Source organism: Meleagris gallopavo, chromosome 7, assembly GCF_905368555.1.
Source record: "Meleagris gallopavo chromosome 7, MGAL_WU_HG_1.1, whole genome shotgun sequence".
Lineage (NCBI taxonomy): Eukaryota > Metazoa > Chordata > Aves > Galliformes > Phasianidae > Meleagris > Meleagris gallopavo.
In genome coordinates this window covers 2,511,507-2,535,515 of record NC_139410.1, presented here as the reverse complement: position 1 = coordinate 2,535,515, position 24,009 = coordinate 2,511,507, and the positions used below count along the sequence as shown (strand labels likewise).

Genomic DNA, 24,009 nt, shown 5'->3' with positions numbered 1-24,009 from the left:
ATGACTGTGTATTGAGCGTTACAGAGCAATGGATTTGTTGTCAGTCATAGTAGTGCTCTTCAGAGATCAAGGCAAGGCTTGGTCAAGTGGTTGGCAACCCTGCCATACAGCAAGTGGATTGATACTAAATGGTCTTGAGGTCCTTTTCAGCCCAGGCCATTGTATGCTTCTATGACCAGACTCTTATCTTTGTTACTTCCACTGCTGCAGTGGAATTTTGCAGTATGTAAGATGTCTGGAGCAAGTACTTGGTGTAAGCTTATTTCTGCCTGGCTATTATACGGACATGAAATAGCCATTTCTAATGACTATAGGTGTGCTGAGGGCTCTGTTTCTAAAAATAGGCATTACAGTCATTGACCTGATGACACACAATAGAACTTTTAGCTTGAATATTTGGTGTTTATATTTCAGTTGAAATTTTTTGTAGTTTACTGATGGCTGTTTTAGTTGAAATCCTAACTGATGTAATAAAATTTAAAATTAAATATAAATTAAGCTTTCATCTTTCACCTAATAATGACAATGAAAAATATAAGAAGATGAGAAGCGTTAACAAATTCAGCTTGTTTCAGGGAGTTCTTACGCAGGTGACTATAAATAAATTGAAGTTACAATATCTGTTCTGGTCAGTTTGCTCATATAACAAGTAACATTTCATAATTTATGAAATAACATTGAGAGAAAAGTTGATTTCTGGTATCAAGCTGATACCACCACCTGCTGAACTCTCATGCTTCAGTATGGGAAAATAACTCTTCCATACCTGTACCAAGTAAAAGAGCTGACGTTCGTGCTGACCGTGCTGGAAGTTGGTTGGGCTACTAATTGCATATATCAGGGAGAAAACTTTCTATTTTAGAAATATGATAAGACTTAGCAACTGTACAAAAACATAAATTCTACATTCTGTTCCTTGGACTATACTCAAAATCTATAATTTTATAGATTATTTAAGATCTCTTTCCTTTTAGTATTCAAAGAAAAAAAACAAACAAAAACATCAAATCAAGAACAATGTATTGTATGTTCATGTTGCATTGTTAATATAACCATGCTTGTGAAAATATGTATCGATCTGTCCACAGTATCAGGAGCTTTCTTTTGGATTTCATCTGGTTTTGGGTCCTTATCTCTGCAAATCTTTTATTTTTTTCCTTTAATGTCTAGTATGGTAGCGTAGTTGCTTTGAAATAATGCAACACTGGAAGTAGCAGACCGAAGTCAGTTTGTCTTTAAGTGTGCCTCTTCATGATTTCAGTCTTCCATGTAGGTAGGCAGTTCAGGAGTAATTCTTTGTAACCTCGTGTAATTTTTTATAAGTGACCTTTGTGAAAGCTGTATTGTCTAACTTTGGGATTTTTTTTTCCATTATTAGTGTATCGTTATCTAAACTGAATATCGTTTTGGTCTTGATCTACATGGTAGCGTGTACATGTTATCTGTATACACAACTATAAACGTGAGTTATGTTGTGGGTTTTGTTGTTGTTGTTAAGAGGGTGTGTGCGTGTGCGCTTGAGTTTTGTTCTTCACATTTCTCTCCTTTCTGGTGAATGGAGGGGATGTTTACCAAATAGGTCCAGAGCACTTATCTGTTCTGTGGATATTCATTCAGAGTCATGAGTTCAAGAAGTGGCGTATCTATGAAACAAAAATGAGCTAGTGTTGTTTGGATTTGGCCACATTGGACATGAGAGGCGTAATCGAGTATGGAATAGCTGTAATTCAAACTTACTGGGATAAAAAGATTGCAACTCTGAGTGTTTCAAAATATTGCTAAGTTTGTAGCTCCATGTATCCACATCTGGCTAAATTTAGCCTTCAATTACAGTGTGTGAAATCCAAACAAGTTTACTTGGTTTGTGTAGGACAAAAAATCACAGCTGAATGTAGTTCATTCTTTCTTATGCCCCAGTGATCCTATTTCATCCTAAAGTACGTCTGTCTTGGTTTACACGTGGCACGAAGTTCAGTTCCAACGCCGCTGTTGGGTGCAGAAATCTGAGTTTGCTAATGGTGGGTTTCTTTGGCCTGTGAAACCTGGTGATTGCTGCCAGGTTATCGGCTCATGAGATGTAGATGGCATTCATAATGTTAAAGGGAATTGTTTATCAGGAATTATACGTTTCAGCAATATCCTTTCAATGTACTGTCTTTTTATGAGTCTTGTCTTCGGAAATGTAGACCGTTGCGTTTAATTGTCAGGATCCTCTTTTACAAGAGTGGACTGTCTCTACTGTGATCTTTATTTGTACTGTAGACTTAAGCTGCATTCCAGAGGGACATGTGTTTTGGCTTGTCTTTCTTAGTTGAATGAGTAGACAACAGGTGAAGTGCTAAGAAGTGTTAAGTATATCTCTAAAGTAAATATATTCCTTGAAAGAATTTAGTATTTCATCTATCAGTGATTTAAATGAATTATTTATTGCATTGCTGCAATTCAACGTTAACAGCAGTGATTAAAATTAGATATATATATCAGTGAATACTCGCATACTCCAAAGAAATGCATGTAGTTACTATCTTCTTCGTTTTGATCTACAGATATTCTTCTGATTACCAAGCAAACAAAAAAAAACCACCATCACCAGAAAACAGCTGCTGCTTGATTAAAAAAAAATTTAATAAGAATTTCTACTAGAGTAAAGCTTAGAAGTTAAGGGTGCATTTTTGTTTATCAAATGTGTTGTTTGACTCTCATTTATTATATTAACACAAAAATCGTTCATCTTAATAGCTTAGAAATACCTACGCAAATATATTTTGTGCTTCCTAGATAATGCTTTGTGGGCTTTGAAATATGGTATTGTGCAAAAACAATATTTAGTAATGTTTTTTAGCTCACTAACTACATATGGTCTTGTTTGTTTATTTTTCAGTCATTTTATTGTATGTTACTGTTCTTGTTAAGCTACTGAGGTTCCCTTTAAAGTATGGTAACAATGAAAGTTGCAGATTTGCTATGTTAATTTGGTAAGGACCAAATCTTCCATTGACGTGACAAGGAAGTGTGTTTTTATTCTGGAGCATGCGTGTCCATGCATGCACTTCTGTGCAAAGATAGATCTGTTCACTTGCCCTGGGGAGCTGAAAACATGTTCCTCATCACAAAAATAATGCAAATAATATCACCTCTGAATTTTAAAAGAGGAGTGAATGGATCTAGCTGACCTGAATTGTTCTGGAATCAATTGGCTGTAGTATGTTTTTAGAGGTTATACAACTGCAAATGAAAAGTACATATTGGGAACTCTATAAGGGTTCATATTGAGTCTGCACAGATAAGCTTATTTTTTTTCCTCTGGAGACTTCATGCAGCTATTCTCTCTCTCTTTGGCCTGGCATAATATTTTGCTCTCTTTTGAAAATAGTGTGGCAACTCCTCCATCATGCCTATATCTTAAGAGTTTGTTAGCTATGAGTGAATTTATTTTCCTCAGCTGTTAACATGAGAATAGGAGGATGGGATTGTAATTTCCCACTGGCTCTTCTACCTGCATTATTTTCAGGAGATTATAGCAGAAATCTATTGCCTGCTTACAGAATATTCAAGGCATCTCAAAGAACAGGTCTATGAATGTTGACAGTAATACTTAGCAAAATAAGTTATTTTTCCTCTTGCAAATCCTAAAGAGCTCCTTTCAGTACATAAACACATTGCTTAATAGTACAGCACAAATTCTGTCCCTAAAACGGGAACAGCATTGGAAGAGACCTAAGCCTTCTGGTTTCCACCCTATTAAAATTTATGCAGCCTCATTTAGCAGTGTTCAATGTTACGTACAGCAGTTAGTCAAGGGTATGTTTTGAGATCTACAAGCAAATCAAGTCTTGATGGAGAATTGTTATTAGTGTGTAATGTAGAGTTGTTGCTGAAGTGTATTGTTTAGGTTGTAAGCTTGGGGAAGTTACTCTAAATACGCTTCATGAGTTGCACACACATCCTCTTATTTAGCAGGATGAATGTCTAATTAAAGATGAGGCATTTTTTTGTGTGTGCGTATAAATGCAGTTTTACAGCTTCAGTGTGACAGGTTTTGAAAATGTGTCATTGAGAGGTCAGCCAATACTTTTTATAACTTCTCAACTTAGAGCATTTTCTGCATTGTTTTCTTTCAGTAATTTTTTAAAATCAAGATTGATACGTTCCTGCATTTATCTATAGTCATACAGGAAAGTTTTACTGCTCTCTAAAAAGCAAAAGCTGGAGGCTTGATTTGAGTGTACTCCATAGTGAAAGCTTTTGAAAAATGTGATCGCTTACAATGGATTATAGTGTGCTAGTCTCTTTCACCTTCAACTCAAATCTTTCAGCAAAGACAAAGAGTTCTACTTCAAGTCTTTCATTGGCAACGTGAAGGTATAGGTTAAAGTTGTGTTTTGTTTGCTGCTGTGATTTAGGAACTTCTCAAAAGTCCTTAACATCAATGAATAAGGAGTGCAAAAGCAAAGACTTGCTAATCACTGATCGGTTGCACCTATATCTTAATTTAATCTGTCTTTCCTCTTGTCAAAACTGTCCTAGATGGTAAAATCCATGTCTTAAAATATGTAGCGTATAATGAGTAGGTCATGCAGTGAGTGTTACTCTTTGAGAAAGCGCAAGTAGTAGACTTTCATTTTGTAACCATGCCAACAAGCATTGCTATGACATCATTTCACTGTTTCAGTAATCAGCTATTTAAAATGATTCATAAGGTTTAAATATTAAAACAGAAGGACATTGAGAGGCTAAACATTCTGCAAAGCTCGTTAAGTTTTGGGAAGATACGGCTTCAGTGTCTTGTCAAAGAGTAGCTATGTCTCCAAAGAATTTTTTTTAGAAAAACAAAGGAAAAAAAAAAAGCAAGAAAAAACAGCTAATTATTATGGAATTATGTATATCAAGTGTCATTTCCATTTACATATTTGGGACAGAATTTGACTTATTTCTGTTAAATCGTATTAACCTGATCATAATTTTAATAATTAACTTCTACTTGAATATATAGATCCTCTGCAAGTTGAGGTGAATGCCCTAGCTGAATTTCTGATTGTAGGTAGGCTTATTTGCAGTGTTTAAATACTGCATTCATATCAAAACTTGGGTCACAGATATCACGTCTTATGGTTCAGTGTTTCAGTTAGCTGTCTGTGTGGATTTCGTAAGTGGCTCGGCGAGCTGGCAATTGTATATTGCTGTTCATAGTAGTGTATATTATACTGTGAAGATGTTCTTTATCGATACAAAGACAGGTACCCTAGATAATATGAAAAAATCTGATACGTATATACACGTGTAAGTAGGCTGCTTGTTCCTTGAATCGGTATTGCACAGATGTAGCAATGATCTTGTGGGATTTTCTCTTCTTTGGGAGACTGCAGGAGACTTGAAATTTGTATAAGATCTTTCCCTTCATAGCAAGTTTCATAAAGCAGAACGGAAAGACGGTTCCAATACTTATTCTCTTCTGCTGCTTAATATCCACTGATGTCAAATAGATTTTGATTCTTAAAGGATTAAGGTATTAGTTTCTACTTTCTAGGTGGGATTGTATTTTCACTGAGGTACTAAAAATACGTTCAAACCAGAGTCTTCCTCTGTTGCATTAACTTGAATGGCCACTTGGGCTTACATTTGATAAATATATGGAAGCTGAGTTAAGCGGAGCTATGTGTAGCATCCATGATGAGTCAGGGATTTAGAGAACCTTAACTAAACTAGCACTACTAAGCACTGTTTTGCAGTTTAGTATTATAGACGAGTTCGCTTACATCTCCCTGCAAAATTCTTTCTACAATACTTACGCATTAAGTAATGCATGAAGAAACCTATATCTGTGAGAGCAATTTCTTGGCACTGTTACTACTTTTCTTTTTGCTAGATAAATGGTGAGTTGTATTGTTACTTAACCTAACGTTCTTCTCTAATAAGTGCAGCACAGTTCATCAGGGTACTTCATGAAGTCTCTGGGTCTATCGACTTCAGTGTGGGGTTTGTCTGCACATTCTCCTTCTGGTCTCTTAATGCCACCAAGGCCACAAAGTGCCTCTTTCTTCTAGACAGTGTGACAAGCTAGTACTTCACATGGATTCAGATTGTGAAGTCTTATCCCCTTTATGGTAGAAAGGGATTGGTGTGATTCAGCAGGGCTACAGAGGAATGAATTGCCAATGCAATCACATCTATCAAATGATTCATCTTCCAAATGTTAGTTTTAGGCAGCTTTCCCGCTGGCAGAGGGCAAAACCCAAGAAACTCTTACGGCAATCAAATCCTCTTAAAATCTAGATCAGGTGCTGTCCTGCTGCTACAGGACATCCATCTCTTTAAGTCTGTGCTGCACAGCAAGCATGTAATATGATTGCAAAACACTCGCATATGGGCATACAGGGTTACTGGCTCTCTTTAAGCAGTGCTGTGGCTTACTCTGCTGTTGTGTTGTGAACAGCGTACGTTCTTCCCGTCTTTTGCTAACACAGTGGTACTGTGTTAGTCAAAACCACCACGTACTCAGCATTTTGCCTCCTAGCATCTCTCATGCTTCATTCCAGTTAAATTCTGTTTATGCTTTAATGGTTTTTGGATGGCCCAAAGTCACAATTCTCAAAAGAAAACACACAAGTTAGGCACTTAAGTCAACTTAAATGTAAATGTTAATGCAACATAGGTTGATAGCTTCAGACAAAGTCAGGAAGAGCTGTGGTTTTCACCAGGTGAAATAATTGTAGTTTTCACTTTCTACCTCAGTTGCGTACCATGCATGCCTGTGTCAGTGTTTGTTTTGTCTAGGTTTTGGTCTTTTCTTTAGAACTTGCTGTTTTATTTATCTGTTAAATGTCTAGAAATCTTGCTTCTATTGAATTAATAAAATCATAATGTGAGCAGTACTTTGCATTTCATTGTAGGATTTCCTATTATGTTTGTTGCTTAAAAATGAATAACTACTAAACCATGGTAACCCATTTTAATTTAATTTGAATAGCGAGGAATTGTACAATCAGCAACCACACTTAAATCAGCTGTTTAAAAGAACACTGGTTTTATGGGTTTTCTTTTTCTGTAGTATTCTGGTCAGTTGGTTGCAAAATGCCTGAAATTTGGTATTTGGAAGGGCTATGAGAAATGAAGCTTAGTAGTAGTTCAGACAAATACTGAAAAATAGAGGCGTAAGACCAAAATCAGAGCTTAGAGCTCAAAGAGAAATGCTGTTAACAAACCTCTGTAACATCTGCTCTCTTATATATTTTTTCTATCAATGTGGATTTTGCTTCACATAGATTCTGTTTGATGTCAAGAGATGTTTCAAAAATGCCACTAGCCTGTGACTGTTGCCTGCCCCTAGGAAATGGGCTTCAACATCTATAGAATACATACTGCCTGGATCACGCTGTCTGCAGACCTGCATGTGGGTGTTGGAAACACTACTTGCTGGCTTGTTTTAATTAATGTCATGAATCTCATAAAATCCAGGTAGCTTTTTGGTACCCGGCAAAGTTAATGATTTCCTTTTGAGTGAACAGAACCTGCCTGTATCGCTTCTCTTAATTAAGTGTGCCCACAGTACTGAAAACTTCCTAGCAGCGTTATCCCTTGCTGCAGACCATATAGTACACAGGTGGGCAACTGACAGAAATGCTTCAGGAAAAGTTTTGTGCCTAGTGATAATAATAGAAAGATTACCAGCAGCTTAACTGAGACAAGTATTTCCAGCTCGGCTCCTAAATTCAATTATGTCATTTTTCTGGGTTTGAACTGTGTCATTCGTGAGATGGGAAGAAGGGAGGAGGAAACAATTTTTTTAAAACAGCTCTTAGTTTTCCTGGTACATGCTTAGTCAATTTAGTCTTTCGAAGCTGCAGTACTATTGCTTGTTTGTGCTTGTAGTACACTGTAGGGTGGTTGGCTTTAGTTCTTTAAGAGATTCAATATTTTATTTTGGAGCGTATTTTGCTAGGTTTTTCTCGACAAATTCATAAGTATGCCAATATGCTGATGAAGCTAGTGAACAGCTGATGTGGAAGGAAGGAGTAAATAAAACATTGGTATTAGCGGTGTGAATGCATAATTGAGAGCTTAACTTTCCACTGGGCATGTCTCTCCTCTGCTGTGATAAGCAGTATGGGGCAGAGGGTGGGCCTGTCCCCTCACCATGGGCCTTCTGGTGAAGACTTAACAGTAGCCTGCTTCCTGCCTTTCAGCTCTTGACAGTCCTGTTCATGGAGCCCGTGGTTAGCTTTTGGCTGTTAGGCTATATTCCCATGCTCCTTTTTCACACCACCTTCATTCCTTTTTCGCTTGTGGATCGTGTCAGCTTCTGGTGTTGTAATTGAAATGGAGACCAGGCTTCAGTTCTTAGAATGTTCTGGAACTCAGCAGGTACTTGGTTTGCACGGCAGTCGCAAGGCACGCTTGAAAGGAATTACAGTTGCTGCAGCGTGTAGCTGTACTTCTGCATGCCTCTGAGCAGAGAAATCCTGCTTCCTTAATTAAGAAGTGATAATATCTCTCTTGAGTAACACATCTGAACCCACTCATCTACAAGGAGATTGGCTTAAAGATAAAAATGTCTTTCAGCTTTGCAGTTTTGATTCGATGACTGTGGTGAATATCTTGTCTAACAGTCTTTTTGCTTCCTTATATCCAAATGATTGTTCAATTGCTTTAGTGTCAATTAATGTCACAGCTTTTGCTCCTAATCAGTTTGAAGTGGTCTAGGTTTTACCGTTCTTATGCATAGCTAATAAAGAAGTAATTGCCGTAACTCCGGCTCCTGTTAAGACAATGAGAATTGTATGTGAACATTCAAGGGAAAAGTTTTGCTTTAAGCTATTATCCTGTTACTTAATGAAGTTACAGATCTGTGACTTGAATTCATGCTAATTAAAACAAGAGTTGTGTCATGTTAGAAATACTACTCAATATCAAAAAGCATGGGATATAAAATACTACTCAGTGACAGATTCTCTCTTGTAGTTGGTGATACAGTTCATTACTTTCAAATTTGCGTGTTTTTCCTTAAATTGGGAAAAAAAATATTCTACATTTTTGATAAAAACTTTGTTTTTCTAACGTTAATATTCATCCTGAATTATTAGAATACTCTAAACTGGAAGCAAAATATATTTAGCTAATAATAAAGTCATGATGTCACCATATTATATGTGCAGTGGGAAAAGTAAGACAGTGGCACAGTTCTGTGATGCAAAAATCATCAAAAGAAAAGTAAGCTATTATTTAGAATATATAACGAAAGATTGAACAAGTTCTAACCTTCTGAATCAGTTACTACAAGCTGACTACTTCTGTTTTCTTATAGGAAGATTAAGGTTTCATTTCTATTTTCCCTGTAATATTTTGTTCAGAAATAATTTCCTTAGTCCCTTTAACGTGTTGGTAATCACGTTAAAGTCAAAACACAACAAAACATCATTAGAAGTGCAAGATGTGGTTAGTGCTTTAAATAATAGGATGCAGGGAATATTGATGTTGAGAAGCAGAAGCAGCAAACTTCCTTAGAGCAACAAATTGAAGGGGAGGAGTTGGAATGCTGATGGTGAATAAATTCAATTAAATGAGGAATGTGTCCAAGAGAAGTAATGAGGTTCTTTCATGTAAATGGGAAGCTGAAAAAAAAGTTTACATCTAGCCCCAGTAACTACTTCAGACAGATGCAAATGTGAGCATAATTAGTACTGTTGATGCTTTTCACATAGGTATTATTATAGGTTAATTAACAATTGAATAACCTATTCAGTGCTTCTTTTATTTTGCTTTTCTGTAGACAAAACATGGATGCACACTCCTGAAGCCTTATCAAAGCATTATATTCCCTATAATGCAAAGGTAAGAATATATGAAGTTATTTTCTCTTCTTACCTTTAAAACACAGTGCATTCTATCTTGCTTTTCATTTAAAAACTGCAGAGACATGGAGTAGTCAAATAGCAAGGAAAAACTTAGTAAGTAAAAGTCTATTTTGTAGATGAATTGTCTCTATTTCTTAAATAGTAGTCAGATGATTCTGTTTCTGTCTTAAATGTTAGAGTTTGTAGAAAGCAAACTAGTGTTTCTCTTCTGCTTGATCCTGTTTGCTTTTAGTGGATGCCAAATGGATGGAAATTCTGACTGCAAAGGAATTTAATATCAAACTGCTTTCTTACAGTGTGTAAAAATTAAAATTAATAGCACAAGATTCTTTTGAACAATAGCAAAGACACTGAGTAACAATCCTATCTGCTGGATGCATTGAAGTGTCAAATGCTTTCAGAATATGGTAGAATAATAATGCAATTTTTGCGCAGAAAAATCACACGTCTTATTCAAATGTTCATTTATATCAGCTACACTGAAGTTCTGTAATGGTATTTTAATTAGCTTAATGACTTTTGTTCACAGGAAATGCATTTTTCCAAAATAATTTTAAAATATGGTCTGCTAAAAGGAGTTGGGAATATATGCTATCCATTATAACTAGGGCGAAGTGAGTTATTACTCGTCATTTTACTGGGAATATATTGCAGTAGGATTGCACCATGTTCTGTTCTGGATCGAGTTATCTATTATCAATTATCCCGTAATTGTTTGGGGTTTTAACATTGAGTTTTTAACATAAAATGGAGAGCAACTTCACAGAGCAGAAACCAGTTTCTTATAGTGGCATTCCCCACTGTCACATATGCAATTTTTTTGTGCTTAGCATTACCACTCAGTGACCAAACATCCATAGTGGAAATTTGAATCTCATTCTGTTAGTTGCCAGGTGAACATGTTTTTATTCTGTGTGCTCTCGACCTGTGTTTTTGACCAAAGAGTGTATTACCAGATGTATTGCAATTTAGCTGGATAGCCTTGCCAGATAGCTTGGCTTTTATATTAAGCTTTTTGAGAGCAAGGAATACATGCCAAGGGTAGTGCACCATCTGTTTTAAGAGCAAGTTGAAACTACGAATTGTATTAATGCACTGAAGTTGCTTCATTTGTGGTCGTCTTTATTAGGAAGAGTTCTCTCTCACCTTCCTTGTCTTGTTGCCGTTCTTAATAGAATATGTTATAAATAGGAGTAATTACACGTATGGAGAAGAAAAATTCAGAATAAAGATGATAGTGGTGGAGTGCTGCTAACTGTAGAAAGCAGTGTCAGTAACTACCCTGGCAGAGGAAAAGGAATGGGAAATTCCTTTTCAAATGAAGTCCACTGTATTTAGGTTAATAAAGGCCCCAGTATGTTCTGGGTTCAATGTTTGTTCATTGTTGGTTCAGACATCATGGGGAGTCCTGCGCTGTTGTCTTTGAGCTCTGTTAGAATGCTTGTGGAGAGCTCTAGTATACAACATTGTATTTTTTTTAAAGGTGACTTTTTTATCTCTTTACTTTAAATGAGGTTTACACATCAATCCTCAAGCGCAGGTGTTTTTGTCAAATTTTGCAATTTATTTTTGCTTAAAAGAAATCAATGGTTATATTAATATATACCATTTGAGTTCGGTAATGTCTTGATTTTTTTTAACTAATATGTCCACTGATTGCATACCTTGGAACTAGATCATGAAATAATGATTAAAAACTCAGGCAGCATCTATAAAGCAAAACTGAGGACAGGTGGTAGGTTTTTCTTTTTGTTTTTACAAATGGTAATAGTTGTTTTTCCCTGTCCAATTCTTTAACGTTGTATCCATACAGCTTTTTTATTTATTGGGTAGAAATGACAGTGCTTTTCCATCTGATTTCTTTCAGAAGATAATTATGTGAGTGAAGAATAATAAAGATGACAAGTTCAGAAAATCAAATTTAGTTGATGAAAAGCAATACTGGAGGTGTTCTTTTATTCTGAGGGCAAGTGAGCTTTGTTCTGCTGCGTAGTTTCTTGAATACAAATTACATAGGAGGAAAAATAACATTTTTTGTTCTTGATTAAGTACAAAAAGCTAATCTTCTGTGATAATCAGAAAACGATACTAAAAAAGAAAAATCTAGAAAAGGTGCGGTTTTGTTTCTTTACTTGATTCCTTAGACATTCTCCTAAGAATCAGTGAAATCCTGTTGATAAAAATGCAGTCCATGTGTTAAGTGCTGACTTACGAAGAACAATTCTAATCAAAGCAATTGAATGTTAAAAGCCACTTGCAATACTACAGAATTGTTCTCTTTTGTACAAACTGGAGAAGTATCCAGGGTTGTTTCTTCTGCTGATAAAATCCAGGATACACAGGTTTCATAAGAAACACCCTTAAACAGGAAATGAGTCCTGAATCTTGCTGTCTTTGTGACCATATCCACTTCTCGTGGCATTTGTTTTGCAGAAATGTCCTGCTTTCCAGGGTGGTTTGAATACAGCATGACTTAATGAGGGACTTGGAGTGTTAATTTCATTAGGGATGTTTGAGTGGGTTACATATTAGTATGGAGGTGTAATGTGGGCCTACTGAAGTGACAGTTTTGCAATCCATTGCTTTGTGAGCTCCAATTGCTCATACATACAATGCTTTGAAAACGTACTGGTTACACAGCTGTTCTTACCTTTCAAAAAATGCACTTATGATCTTGTTAGTAACAGCCCCATTGTAAAATATGGAGGCATAGGACTCATTTAGGTGTAACAGCACAGGAGTTTTCACCTAATAAAAGCTATTTGTTATCAAGGCATGCAATTAAATAACTCAAACTGAAATTTCTATTTTTTTTTTTTCCTGTAATGCTCCTAAGAAAGAACAGATGGGTGCATTATGTTTCTGTACTGTGGAAGAAAAAAAAAAAAAAGCTCTTTTGCTCTGTTAATTCTCTTGCCTTTTGGCCATTTTTTTCTCTAAAACCAAGTGTGATCAAAGTGAACCTGACTGCAGCCTTGGGGGGAAAAAAAAATGGACTGATGGTTGTCATCACATAACTGATACTGCCCTGAGGGATGTGTTTCTACTAAGCCGCTGCTCTAAACAGCAAGAATTTTAGTATATCTCATTGTAGTAAATTACATATATTCTTCCAAGATTCTCCTCATGGTCACTTGACTATTTTTTGGTTTGCATCAAATTTCTACATGCACATCTATCCATTTTGCGGATTATAGGTTCTGCTTTGTAAGTCTAGTGTTTATGCTGGCTTCTAGCAGCCTACAGAGCCAGTAGCTTTGACCTTTCACAAGACCTGGAAAGTTGCTATTTTGTGTAGCAATATGCCATGTTAAACCCTTTGCAGTTTATTTTAACAAGTGATAAGGTGGCTTTATAGTATCTAGGCTTTTGTTCTCCTAGTGCTTACTTGAGGCTTATTTTAAAACATCACATGTTGTTCTGGATGCTCCCCTTGTAGGAGCATCTTGAAAATTAGCATCTGTCTAGCCTGCTGAAAAAGTTAGCCCTGTTGCTAATTATCCAAACCTAAGTGGATACGAGATCTCATGATCATTGCAGACTTCTTTCCAAACATGTAAACATCCCTTTATGTAAGGGATGTACCTTAGTTCTGGTGTGTGCCCATTAGGTGGAGCAACCCTCTGTGCATCGGTGCTGTAATAAAGAATGCCTGCTTCTTTGTTACATCAGCTTTAAGGAGTGTTATTTGAGCTGGGGTTTGCCTGATGCCAGATACACAAACGATTCCAGATGAAGTTTAAGTTGGAGACTTGGAAGATTTGAAGACAATTGATATCGCAGATACTTAATTACTAATTTCTCAAACTTTCTTTATTAAACATTCAAAAATAGCAGAGAATATTTTTCTGGAGAAAGAATTTTAAGTGAAAAGTACGCTGTTCTTCAAGTGTGCTGCTGTACAGTAAAGTACCAGGCAGGGCTCTTGGTGTCCTGTCTTTGAATATCTGTATCATTTGTCTACTCTGTGATCAAAAGCATATTGTCGTGACATAAACTGCACTTCTGCTACCAAGTGATGGAGCTGTACTAGCAAATTCTCCTTTTTCCCTCAGCGAGCATTTTGCAGAATGATGGTGTGTCAGTAAAAGTAATTATGAAAGAATATCAAAAAAGTCTACTTAAATTTGTATGGGGAAATTAGATGTAGCAAAATACTCCATACAGAACAGCAAAGTGTTGCAAATTAAAAACTAATGAAAAATAAGAGGGCATTATAGGAAATGATTTATTTTTCCTGCATTGAATTTATTACAATTAATAAGTGAATTTAAATTAACTTTCACTAGTCTCAAAATGCCTTGGATATAATCATAATAAATGTGTTTAACCGCAAGAATAATGAGTATTATGAAAATATTCCAGTGAATATGAAAACAGCAAACGATAATTTTATAAGTAAATGTGAATTTGAATTACTTAGTTAATTCTGGTATGTTGCAGTCATTGAACTTAGGGCTTATTATTCCAGGGCTGGAATAAGCATGTAAATAAAGCATCTGAAGACTGAAAGGGATAATCTCAGAAGACTTCTCTGACTTGGGGAAAGGAAACTGTTCCATTTTACTTACAAGTTGACACTCTAAAGAGAATGGTAGGAGATGAACTTGCTGTATCCACAAATACTCTACAGAAGAGATGTCTGTGAGACAGGAGGGTTGTATGTAAACTTCCAGCAGCAAAAAGCATTATCCCCTGTAGGTATCTTCACAAGGGGAGTTGCATGTGAGTATCGAGCACTGAGCAGTTGCAGTTGCTCGTTTTAGTCAATGTGAAAACAGAACGTTTTGGTTTCCTTAGAACCTTCACAGTTATCAAGATCCTCAGAAGGCTCTGTGAGATAGAGGGCTTTTGGAATTAATTCTGTGGTATGCCTTGCCCGAGATTACTCCGCCAGTTTGTAAAGGGACAAGTATTACATCTGCATCTCTTGAACCTCAGTCTAGTCTTCGGAGTGCAGAACCAGACCTTAACTCCTGTCAGTACAGTATTGCTGTACCATAATGCAAGTTGAATGGTTTTTTAGACAGCTGTAGACCTCTATCTGCATCTGAATGCATAGAGGTTCAAAGCTGCATGAGGAATGCATGCTGTGAATGGTTGAGTAGCTCTCAGTGCCCAGCACGTGTAAGCATGTCAAGGCCATCTGCAGGAATTAGTGGGCATATGCCTTATTGTGTCTGTTTATCTCCACTTAGGTGTTTGTGTTTTGCATTCACTTCGGTTTGTCCGGTGGCTTTGAAAAATGTGACCTTTATAATTAGGGTACCAATATCTTGTAAAACTAAGTACTGGCTGAGGGATTTATAAAAAATTAGAAGAGCAGCTCTGTGATTTTAATGTCTATGGCCTCTTTCCAGTGTCTGTTCCCTCTAGTTACACGTGAAATACCCAGCTACACAGCCTCAGACTCTGCAGATCACTCTTCTTCCCTAAACAATGTCTTACTTATAGGGAGGACTGATGTTTGTAACTTCATGAGCAATTTCATTTTTTCTTTCTTAAGGTCCGTTTCTGCACGTAGCTTCCATAAAGAGCTTTAGGTTTTATTGAAGCTCCCAATAAGCCATGCTTAAATGAAGTATCTCTCTTAAAGCATATAGATTAGAGAGAATATTTTGATCCAAGAAGTTGAAATTAGCCAAGCTGGTAAACACTTGTTGGAGCTGAGAGGATGAGAAGTGTTTTGAATGTTGCAGTAAAATTATAGTGCTAATGCTACGGTGTAACAAATGAATAGGAAGATGAATAAATATTTGTACAGAAAGCAGGGACGGGATTCATAAAAGCGCTTTACCTAACTCGTGATTTACAAATACTTCAGCTAATTTTATACCAAAGTGAACTAAAGTCAGTGTAGGAGCCTTATACATTTTTTGGTTGTGTCCTTTCAAGTCTTTTGTGTTAATGGCTAGGCTGTACAGTAAGAGGGCTGCTAGCCTAGAAAGCAGCCTATGTGCTGCACCCGCCCTATAGCCAGACCTGGTGGGCTAGTTCCATCTGACTTCTCAGAGAAAAGAAAAAAGTGAAATTTGTAGAACTGTTTAAAATAATGTGTAATTTATTGTCTCAGATAAAACATTCAGTAGATTTTAATTGCAGGAGTGGGGTCTATTCTTCAGAGCTCTCATCCTTTATCAGGTTCAGCTTATAATCTCTCGGACACTTAAATTGTCTAAGCATTGTATCACTTCAGTTAAAAGTATGAAACAGATTTTTGATGCAAATAAGACACGGAAGCTATAATTTCTTGGCAAGAACATAAAAAGTAGATCATAGCAATTAATAATAGTATATCCAACATAGGAACTGAGAGGCATTTTAGGACCCTTTCTCACTAATGTATTGTATTTATGGTTTGCTATAGTGAAGCAATCAAAAATCAAGTAACGTACCACAGTTTTGGAGTTGTTTTCTGGGGAGTTGGGACCAGATTTACTGTATATGCCACATGTTGTCTAATGCCTATGCTGTTTAGCACTTTAGCTGCTTGGTTATGGTCTTGTCCTCTCCTTCTGACTTTGCAAGCAGTCTAAGTTTCCATGTTCCTGTCAGGAAAACAGTATTTTTGGAAAAAATAATAATAAAAAAAAAGCCACAGCTTTAGATACATTCTCATAGGAAGTCTAAGGATCACGTATTTGTACTGTAGATGTATGTTAAAAACTATAATCTAGATCAAAAATAAAAAGCTGCAAGAGATTTAGTTCATTTTTAGATGCTGAAGCACAATTCTAGAAAGATTGAATGCCTTTTTCTTTAAATATTAGAGTTGCCTTTAGCTACAGTTACTTTAGTATTAAGATTTGCTTTGGCACTGAAATGTATGAATTGGGTTGGAAGAGACCTCTGGAGATCACTCGCATGATTCCTGCCTGGAGAAAAAAAAAAAAAAGGCCTAACTTCAAATTCAGTGGGGCACTCCAGAGCTTTATACAGCTGAGCTTTAAATTCCTGCAAGGTCAGAGATGTACAACCTCTGTGCAACCTGTACTACTTAATCGTAGTCACTGTCAAGTTTGTTTCATTTGTTTCCAGTTGTAATTTCTTTCGCTGCAGCTTGTGGTTCTTTGTCTTACGCAGGAGTGCACGCATACTAGCCCTGCCAAGTTCAGGTTGAACAAGCACTGCCCTCTTAGCTTCTCACTGTAGTCTTTATTGTTTTCATAACTGTCTTGTTACGCCTAGATGCGATGTAAGTTTTGTTTTCTTAAATAACGGCTTATTGTTGCTTTATTTCATCTTGAGGTGCAGAGCTGCTGAAGCATGGAACACCCAGGATTTGTATGATTACAAAGGGCAGTTAATATCTGAGAAACTTTTTTCTGGCTCTAGGCTTTTTATATCCTTTTACTGGTTGAATCTCCCAGATATGTTTTTTATTTTGAGTAAATTGGAAAATTTGCAGCAGGAGGTGACATAGAATTGATTTATTTAGTGCAGTCTGCAGTTAGGAAGGCTTGTGCTGAGGGTGTGATGAACACCACAGTGGTTGTCAACACTATAGTATCTGAGAACTGCTGTTCTAGGTATGTTAGATCATAGAATCCTAGAATGGTGTAGACTGGAGAGGACCTTAAAGATAATCTAGATCCAACCCTGCTGCTATGGTTAGGGTTGCCAACCATTAGATCAGGCTTCCCAGGACCCCATCTCCAGAGATGTGGCAAGGAAACCTGTTCCATTTCCTCACCACCCTACGAGTAAAAAATTTCTTCCTGAAGTTTAACTGAAATCTCCACTCTTTTTGTTTAAAGTCGTTCCCCCTTATCATATCATCATCAGACTATGTAAAAGTCTGCCTCCCTTCTGCTTGTAAACTCCTTGCAAGTATTGGAAGGCCATAAGATCACCTCAGAGTCTTTTCTTCTCCAAGCTAAACAAGCCCAATTGCCTCAATCTTTCTTCATAGAATAGATGCTCCAGACTTCTGATCATCTTTGTGGACCATTCTGGACCCTCTCCAACAACTCTGCATCCTTGTCTACTGCAGGCCTTGGTACAGGACACAGTACTCTGGGTGGGCCCTCACAAGAGCAGAGTCAAGGAGGGACAATCACCTCCCTCTCCCTGCTGACCATACCTCTTCCGATGCAGCCCAGAATACTGTTGGCTTTCTAGTTTTTAAGAGCAAACTGCTGGCTCATGCTTTTCATCCAGCAGAACCTCCAAGTTCTTCTGTACAGAGAGAGTGTTTTCAATGAGTTCTTCTCCCAGATTGTATTCATACCTGGGATTGCCTTGACCCAAATGCAAAACCAACGTTCTTGAGATTTTGTTGCATAAATAATAATTGCAATATTTATTCTATCAATTTTGGTGTAGAAGAGTTAGGAATATAGGACAGCTCGTCATTGAGATGTTAATCTAACAAGTTCTGGGAGTACAAGAATATATTTCTACATATGATATACAGAGAAAGCATGTGTAAGTTCTTTTATGGTAGTAGTAGCAACCCTCTTTCAGTAGCAGTTCCTCAAAATACGGCATCTACTATTGAATACAAAACATGAAACAGAAGTTTGAAAATACGCTTTAAACATGAGTATATCACTACTTGTCCCATTAGCTGTCTCAGAGCTGAGCAGTTAGACTGTTGAGACAATGGCTCAAAATCCATATAACTTTGTAACAGCTCTTCTTCAAAGTGTTCTCTTACTCATTAGAAAAAAAATAACTGTTAATTATAGATCTTGACTACAGAAATATACTTGGAATGCTCAGTTCCTTGAGTTTCTCAGCACAGAAAAGAGCAGACATCACAGAGATAACAGGCACTGAAGTGACTCGAATGTCTGCCCAAGGCAACTAAACAACACTCAGGTTTGTCCAAATAAAATAAATTAAAATTAACAAAAGATGAAACAGTACAAGTATTGCAAGAAAAAGGAGAGAACTTTCAAAGGCCTTAAAGTCAGCAAAGTATGTACAAGTCTCTCTGCATCCTTTTTTTGTTCGTTCTCTGTTGCTGTATTTCTTTGCCTCTCCTTAAGTCTGCTTGAAACTACTAATTAGCCTTCTTAGTGTGACCTCCAGGGATTCTTTTTGCACAGTTAAATCCCCATGTGAGCTATCAGCTCTGAGAATGTGAAGTTTGCTTAAGCAGACTTTCTAGCCTCTGGACCATCAAGTGAATTGCAGTCTGGCACTAGAACTAATAGGCTGTAGACTTCAGACATCTGGATTATTGTATCTGTGGGCTAGGTGGCCTGTAGCTGTTTATGGATTGTTCTTGCTTTAAATTAAAATCAGGCCTGCGGGTGAATTAACTTCTCTTTTCATCTCCTGCTTTAACTTTTAACATAGCTGTGTATTTCTGTTTTCTCACCCTTTTCATGTATTTGTGGAGATGTTCCTTCTTACATCTACTCTTCACTAAAAAAGCATCAGGAAGTTCTCCCAAAATAAACTGGAAAATATAAATCATAGAAATAGAACTGGATCATGGAAAACATGAAATTGGCACAGCTTTCTGGACAGGAATGTCTGTAAAGGCATAGTCAATAACACCATGTCTTTAAAACTAAAATAAGACTATAGAAATGTGTCCAACAGCCAGGCAAAGCAGCGTGTAAAATTTATTCACCACTCTGAAAACAAAAGAACTTATGATGTCAATCTTCTCTATGAAGATTCATCATAAAGAAACTACTGAACAAGTTGCGAGCTTCATTCTGTGACTTTATGAACTCTACCAGATTAATAATGTAAGCAGTCAATAGTGGATTCTGAACTGTATGGATGTTTGTCTCAGAAATGCCTCTATGTGTTCAGGAGGAGTAAAGCCCATCTTGCCATATATTAAAAAGCACACTGAACTCGGAACCTGAGAACGTTAGCTGCAGCGTACCAGAGGAACAGGTCACTGCCAAAAATCACATTTGCATGAACTAATTTGTGAAGATTTTAAATTTTTATTAGAAATTATTGGCTGCTAAGAGGGTGTGGGTGTTGGGCTACAGTGGTATAAACCTTTTTTTTTTCCTGCTTCATACTTTTTAATAGGCAACACTTAATTGTTGTTTTTTGTTTCCCTGAATCTTTAAGGAAACAAAATCTAGACAATTCCTGTAGCTTTACAAGTTGTTTTTCTTTTTTCCTGTAATCTCTCTTAGAAGAGGAAAAATGGGGAAATGAAGACAAACATCAAATCTTGGTATGTGTAGAGCCAAGAATTTTATTGGAATAAACTATAATTTCTGTCATGAGCTAAAAATGTCCCTAAGGCATCCTTCTTATTGTTGCAGTAGTGCTTGTATGTTTTCGAAATGGGTTATCCTATAGAGAAGAGAGAAGCTACTTAGCAAATCACATTAATTGGAGCATTCAGCTGAAATTAGGTGGGATGGAAGTATTGTCTCTTGCAGAATACAGGATTATTGCTGAAAATCTGAAGTAAAAAATGTATGGGCTAAGTCAAAATTTAGAGGCGCTATCCAATGTGTTGGTATATGAGGCTTTGAGGAACTGCAAACTGTACTCAGAATGGAAAAGCATACACCAAAACTGCACGTGCGTACTTAATGTTCCAAGCAGTTCTAAGAAATTGTAAACCAGGTAGGGTTATGGGAATTTTGACTTTGATTGTTTGGTCTTGTTTTTATTAACTAATGTCTGACGTAGTATGAGCAGCGCTGCTTTGAGTAGCGGTCAAGTGAATCCTCCTTGCTCCTTCCCCATGTATTTCAGGGGCTTGCAGTCCACCCCTTTGGGTAACAAGGACAGGGAGATGGAAAAGCTTCAGACTCAATCGCGTGTTTTCTGTTTACAAAATTTGATAGTATTCTGTTCATTCTGTAGTAGTTTAAGTTTTTTACTTGTATTTATTATTAGAATGGTGTGCTTGAGGAAGAACGTGGTTCAATGTTTTATACTGATTTTTCTCAGTAGCGCTCAGAGGTACTAACAGAAATTGTACTGTGCATTTCCAAGAAGTTAACGTCATTTATTACTGAATCATGAATTCTTTGAAGCTAAGAGCTATCTTTGCATTGTTTTTGCAACTCTAGAGTAGTGAGATGGACCCTCTAGGTGCTACCGTGATCAGTCAGATCAAAGTTCAGAATAAGAAAGCATCAGAGCACCTTGGTGCTAATGAGCTTAGTTCTCAGAGTAATTAGGTAATATTGCAGACATGAGATGGGGGAGGGGGAGGAAAGGAAGGACTGAGTTAATACTAGACGTGCTCTGTATATTTGTCTCAAATCACTATTCTTAAATCAGATCTCAAATTCTGAATTCTATATCAGTTCCTTGAGCTCAAGACTAAATGTATTCTCAGTGTACTCTTATTAAAAATGTTTGTGGCTATTTTAAAGACTCTAAACCCTTATACAAAGTATTTTAAGATGCATCGTTTTCTTCTGTTAGACTTAGCTATAATGATTCAGAATAGATTAATTTTATAACTTTGTCACCAGAAGACAGGTCTTTTATTGAAAAGCATAATATTTTTTATGGAAAAAATGACAGCCGAGATTACAGTGTTGGATTAATTGCCATTGTAAAATAATTTATAAGGTACTTTCCAGCTCAGTTATGTTTTCTTTGAGTAGTTCGTTTGAGATGTTCGGCTCATTTACTGATTAATCTTCAAGTTAGCAGACGTCAAGGTCATGAAGACTGTGGATTATTTTCATACTCATGCTGACAGGATAAATCAGTCACTATTAAACATTTTTGTAGTTACTAAAATAATTTTCTAATTAAAAATCCTTTCCCTGTTATCTATATTGCAGAGAAGAAAAACATTTTTCTGTATTTAGACAATGATCTGCGAATTTGTTTCAAATAGCCGTGGGAATGGTGCATTTAGAAGGGAATGCTGTATTTTGAAATAAATAGCTCCAATCCTAGCTTTTTTTTTTTTGAAAGACTATTTGTTATTGATACTCTTGAAGCTACTCAAGGCCAAGTGTCGAGTAATAGTGATCACTGTACATAGGTTTCCTAGCTAACTTCAATATGAGATCATGCAAAGAAAAGATTCTTTTCTAAGAAACAGGTGTATAGAACAACAATCAGCTCTGAGAAGAAAGCATTTCGGGTACAAGTAGCAAAAAATGAAAAATGCAGTGCAGTTAAACTAATAAAGGAAAATCAGTGCTATCTTCACTGTTGCTTTTCTTTTTCAACAAGATACCCGCTTCATTTAAAGATTTGTTTTCCTCAAGCTTCAAATTTAATGCAGTTTGGGAGGTCAAACTTATTACTCTGCTTTGTCACCTTTGTTTTCCTCTGTTCAAAGAATTTTTCCCTCTTGAGCTGCGCATCTGTGGGAGTTAACCTGATTTTAACATGGCTACCCCAGTGAATTATCCTCTGAAACTGGAGGGTGTTCTGTGACTGTAGTAACTCAGGTAGATGCTACAGATGTCATTTGAATAAGGTTAACTTTCAACATAGTAGATGTAACTTAGGAAATGGATGTTAGGAAAAGAGGAAAAAAAGGTGTTTTTTAGTGGAAAATGTTGTGTTTTTTCCCCTTGCCTCCCTTCAGTCAAAATACTGCACGTGAATTTAATTTGTGTGCATTTATTTAAGCACATCTGTGTGAATTATTCGTGTGAGTATGAACTACACCTTACTATTGAGTTAGCTTTGTTCCCCATTGAAGTTGTTCTTCTCAGAAAGTGTTTGGTGCATTCTTTTTTCAAATATGACAGTTTTCACTATCTGCTGTCAGAAATACTGTGTAGAAAATAAAAACAAAGCAACAGTGACAAAACCTAGCCAAAGCTAATTCTCACTTTAATATACCTTGTTACGTGTACCTCTGTTGTGTCCATTACCTCCTACATGGACTATTTGTTATGCAAATTAGAATTATAGTATTAGAACACCAAGATCAGATAATCTATGGTAACAAAAGTTAAACAGATGTTCAGATTATGTTCAAAATATTGTCACATGAAATAATTTTTTTAAGCTTCCAGATGCTAAAATGAAAGCACAGCTCCATGTGTTCATTAGCCTTTTTCCAGAGTAGTTACTTTCTGGTGTAGTGCTTGTTCTCCATTTGGCAGCCAAGTGTTTCAGTGAAACAAGGATGAAAATAAGAGGAATTCATTGTCACCAGTGATACTGTGTAAGGCTAACAGCATCACAAGTCCTAAATTAGAGAAGCTGCAATGTTCTTAAAATTGCCATCTTCGTATTTCAGATAAAGCTGGAAAAGAACTTCAGTGAACTGAGAGTACTGGACAATAGTTTCTTGTTCCTCTTACTAAGACTGTGTTTGAATGAGAGTAATGTTCCTGACTGTAACTTTTTTGTTTTATCCCACAAGGAATTCCTGTTTCTGTGTTTATATCGTCGCTGCGTGTTGCCATGGTGAGAGCGTGATACTGCAACTTGAGCATTAGCATTTTAGTGAAGGACAAAAGAGGCAGAAATGAGTTTAGAGAAAAGTAAACTTTGTTCGCAACATGGAAAATGTGTATGGAATTCTGCTTTTTGTAAGATGTGAATATTTTTCAGTACTGGAAAAGTAACTTCAATACTTCTGTTTCTCTTATTAATGTTTTAGACTTTTATATATAAAAATCAATTACAATTTCTTCCATGTCTTTTAGAGTTGATTTATGTTGAGCAGTGGCTCTAATGATTTTTGTCTCTCAGTTCCAGACTGAAGAAATGATTGCCAGCTGAGCACTCAGAATTGCACAATCTCACCTTGAAAAAGCAGATGAAAACTATTTTTTCTCGTACGTGTTGTTTTGAAGGGAAAGAATGCGGAGCTTGTGTTTCTCCAAATGCTTTCCTAATGCTGAAATCATCTGAGAAATATCTCTGAAAGAACAACTGCTCTGTTAATGACCTAGTGACTCTTTACTCATGCAGCTCAGAGTTGCTCCTCCAGTTCAGCAGCCCTGCTTTAACGAAGTAGTGAGTTAATCCAAGTATTCCAAATTTTAGCTTCACCTTATTTATAAAGCAGATAGTTGCTGTCAGTCTAAAAACTAGGATTTGTTTGGTTATCAAATACCTCAAAACGTGTCTTGTTTCTTTTGTCAGCTCCGGTCAACTTTAATTATTCCTAGGGAGATTTTGTTAGCCTGAACACTTGAAACAGTAACAGAATCAGCAGGACAGATGGAGCATGAGTATTGGAGGTTCAAGCTTTAACTTGCTTTATTTTGTGGAGGAAAAAAAAAAA

At 36.5% G+C, this 24,009-nt stretch overlaps 1 protein-coding gene across 14 annotated transcripts in view; it reads left to right on the top strand.

Moving 5' to 3' along the window:
* GULP1 (GULP PTB domain containing engulfment adaptor 1) overlaps nucleotides 1-24,009 on the top strand; it is a 166,256-nt gene that overhangs the window by 71,658 nt on the left and 70,589 nt on the right. For all 14 annotated transcript variants that reach the window (XM_085227613.1, XM_085227616.1, XM_085227617.1 and 11 more), the window contains one exon: nucleotides 9,767-9,828. In XM_085227613.1, the coding sequence (XP_085083739.1) occupies nucleotides 9,767-9,828 (62 nt within the window). The remainder of the gene's footprint in view (nucleotides 1-9,766; nucleotides 9,829-24,009) is intronic.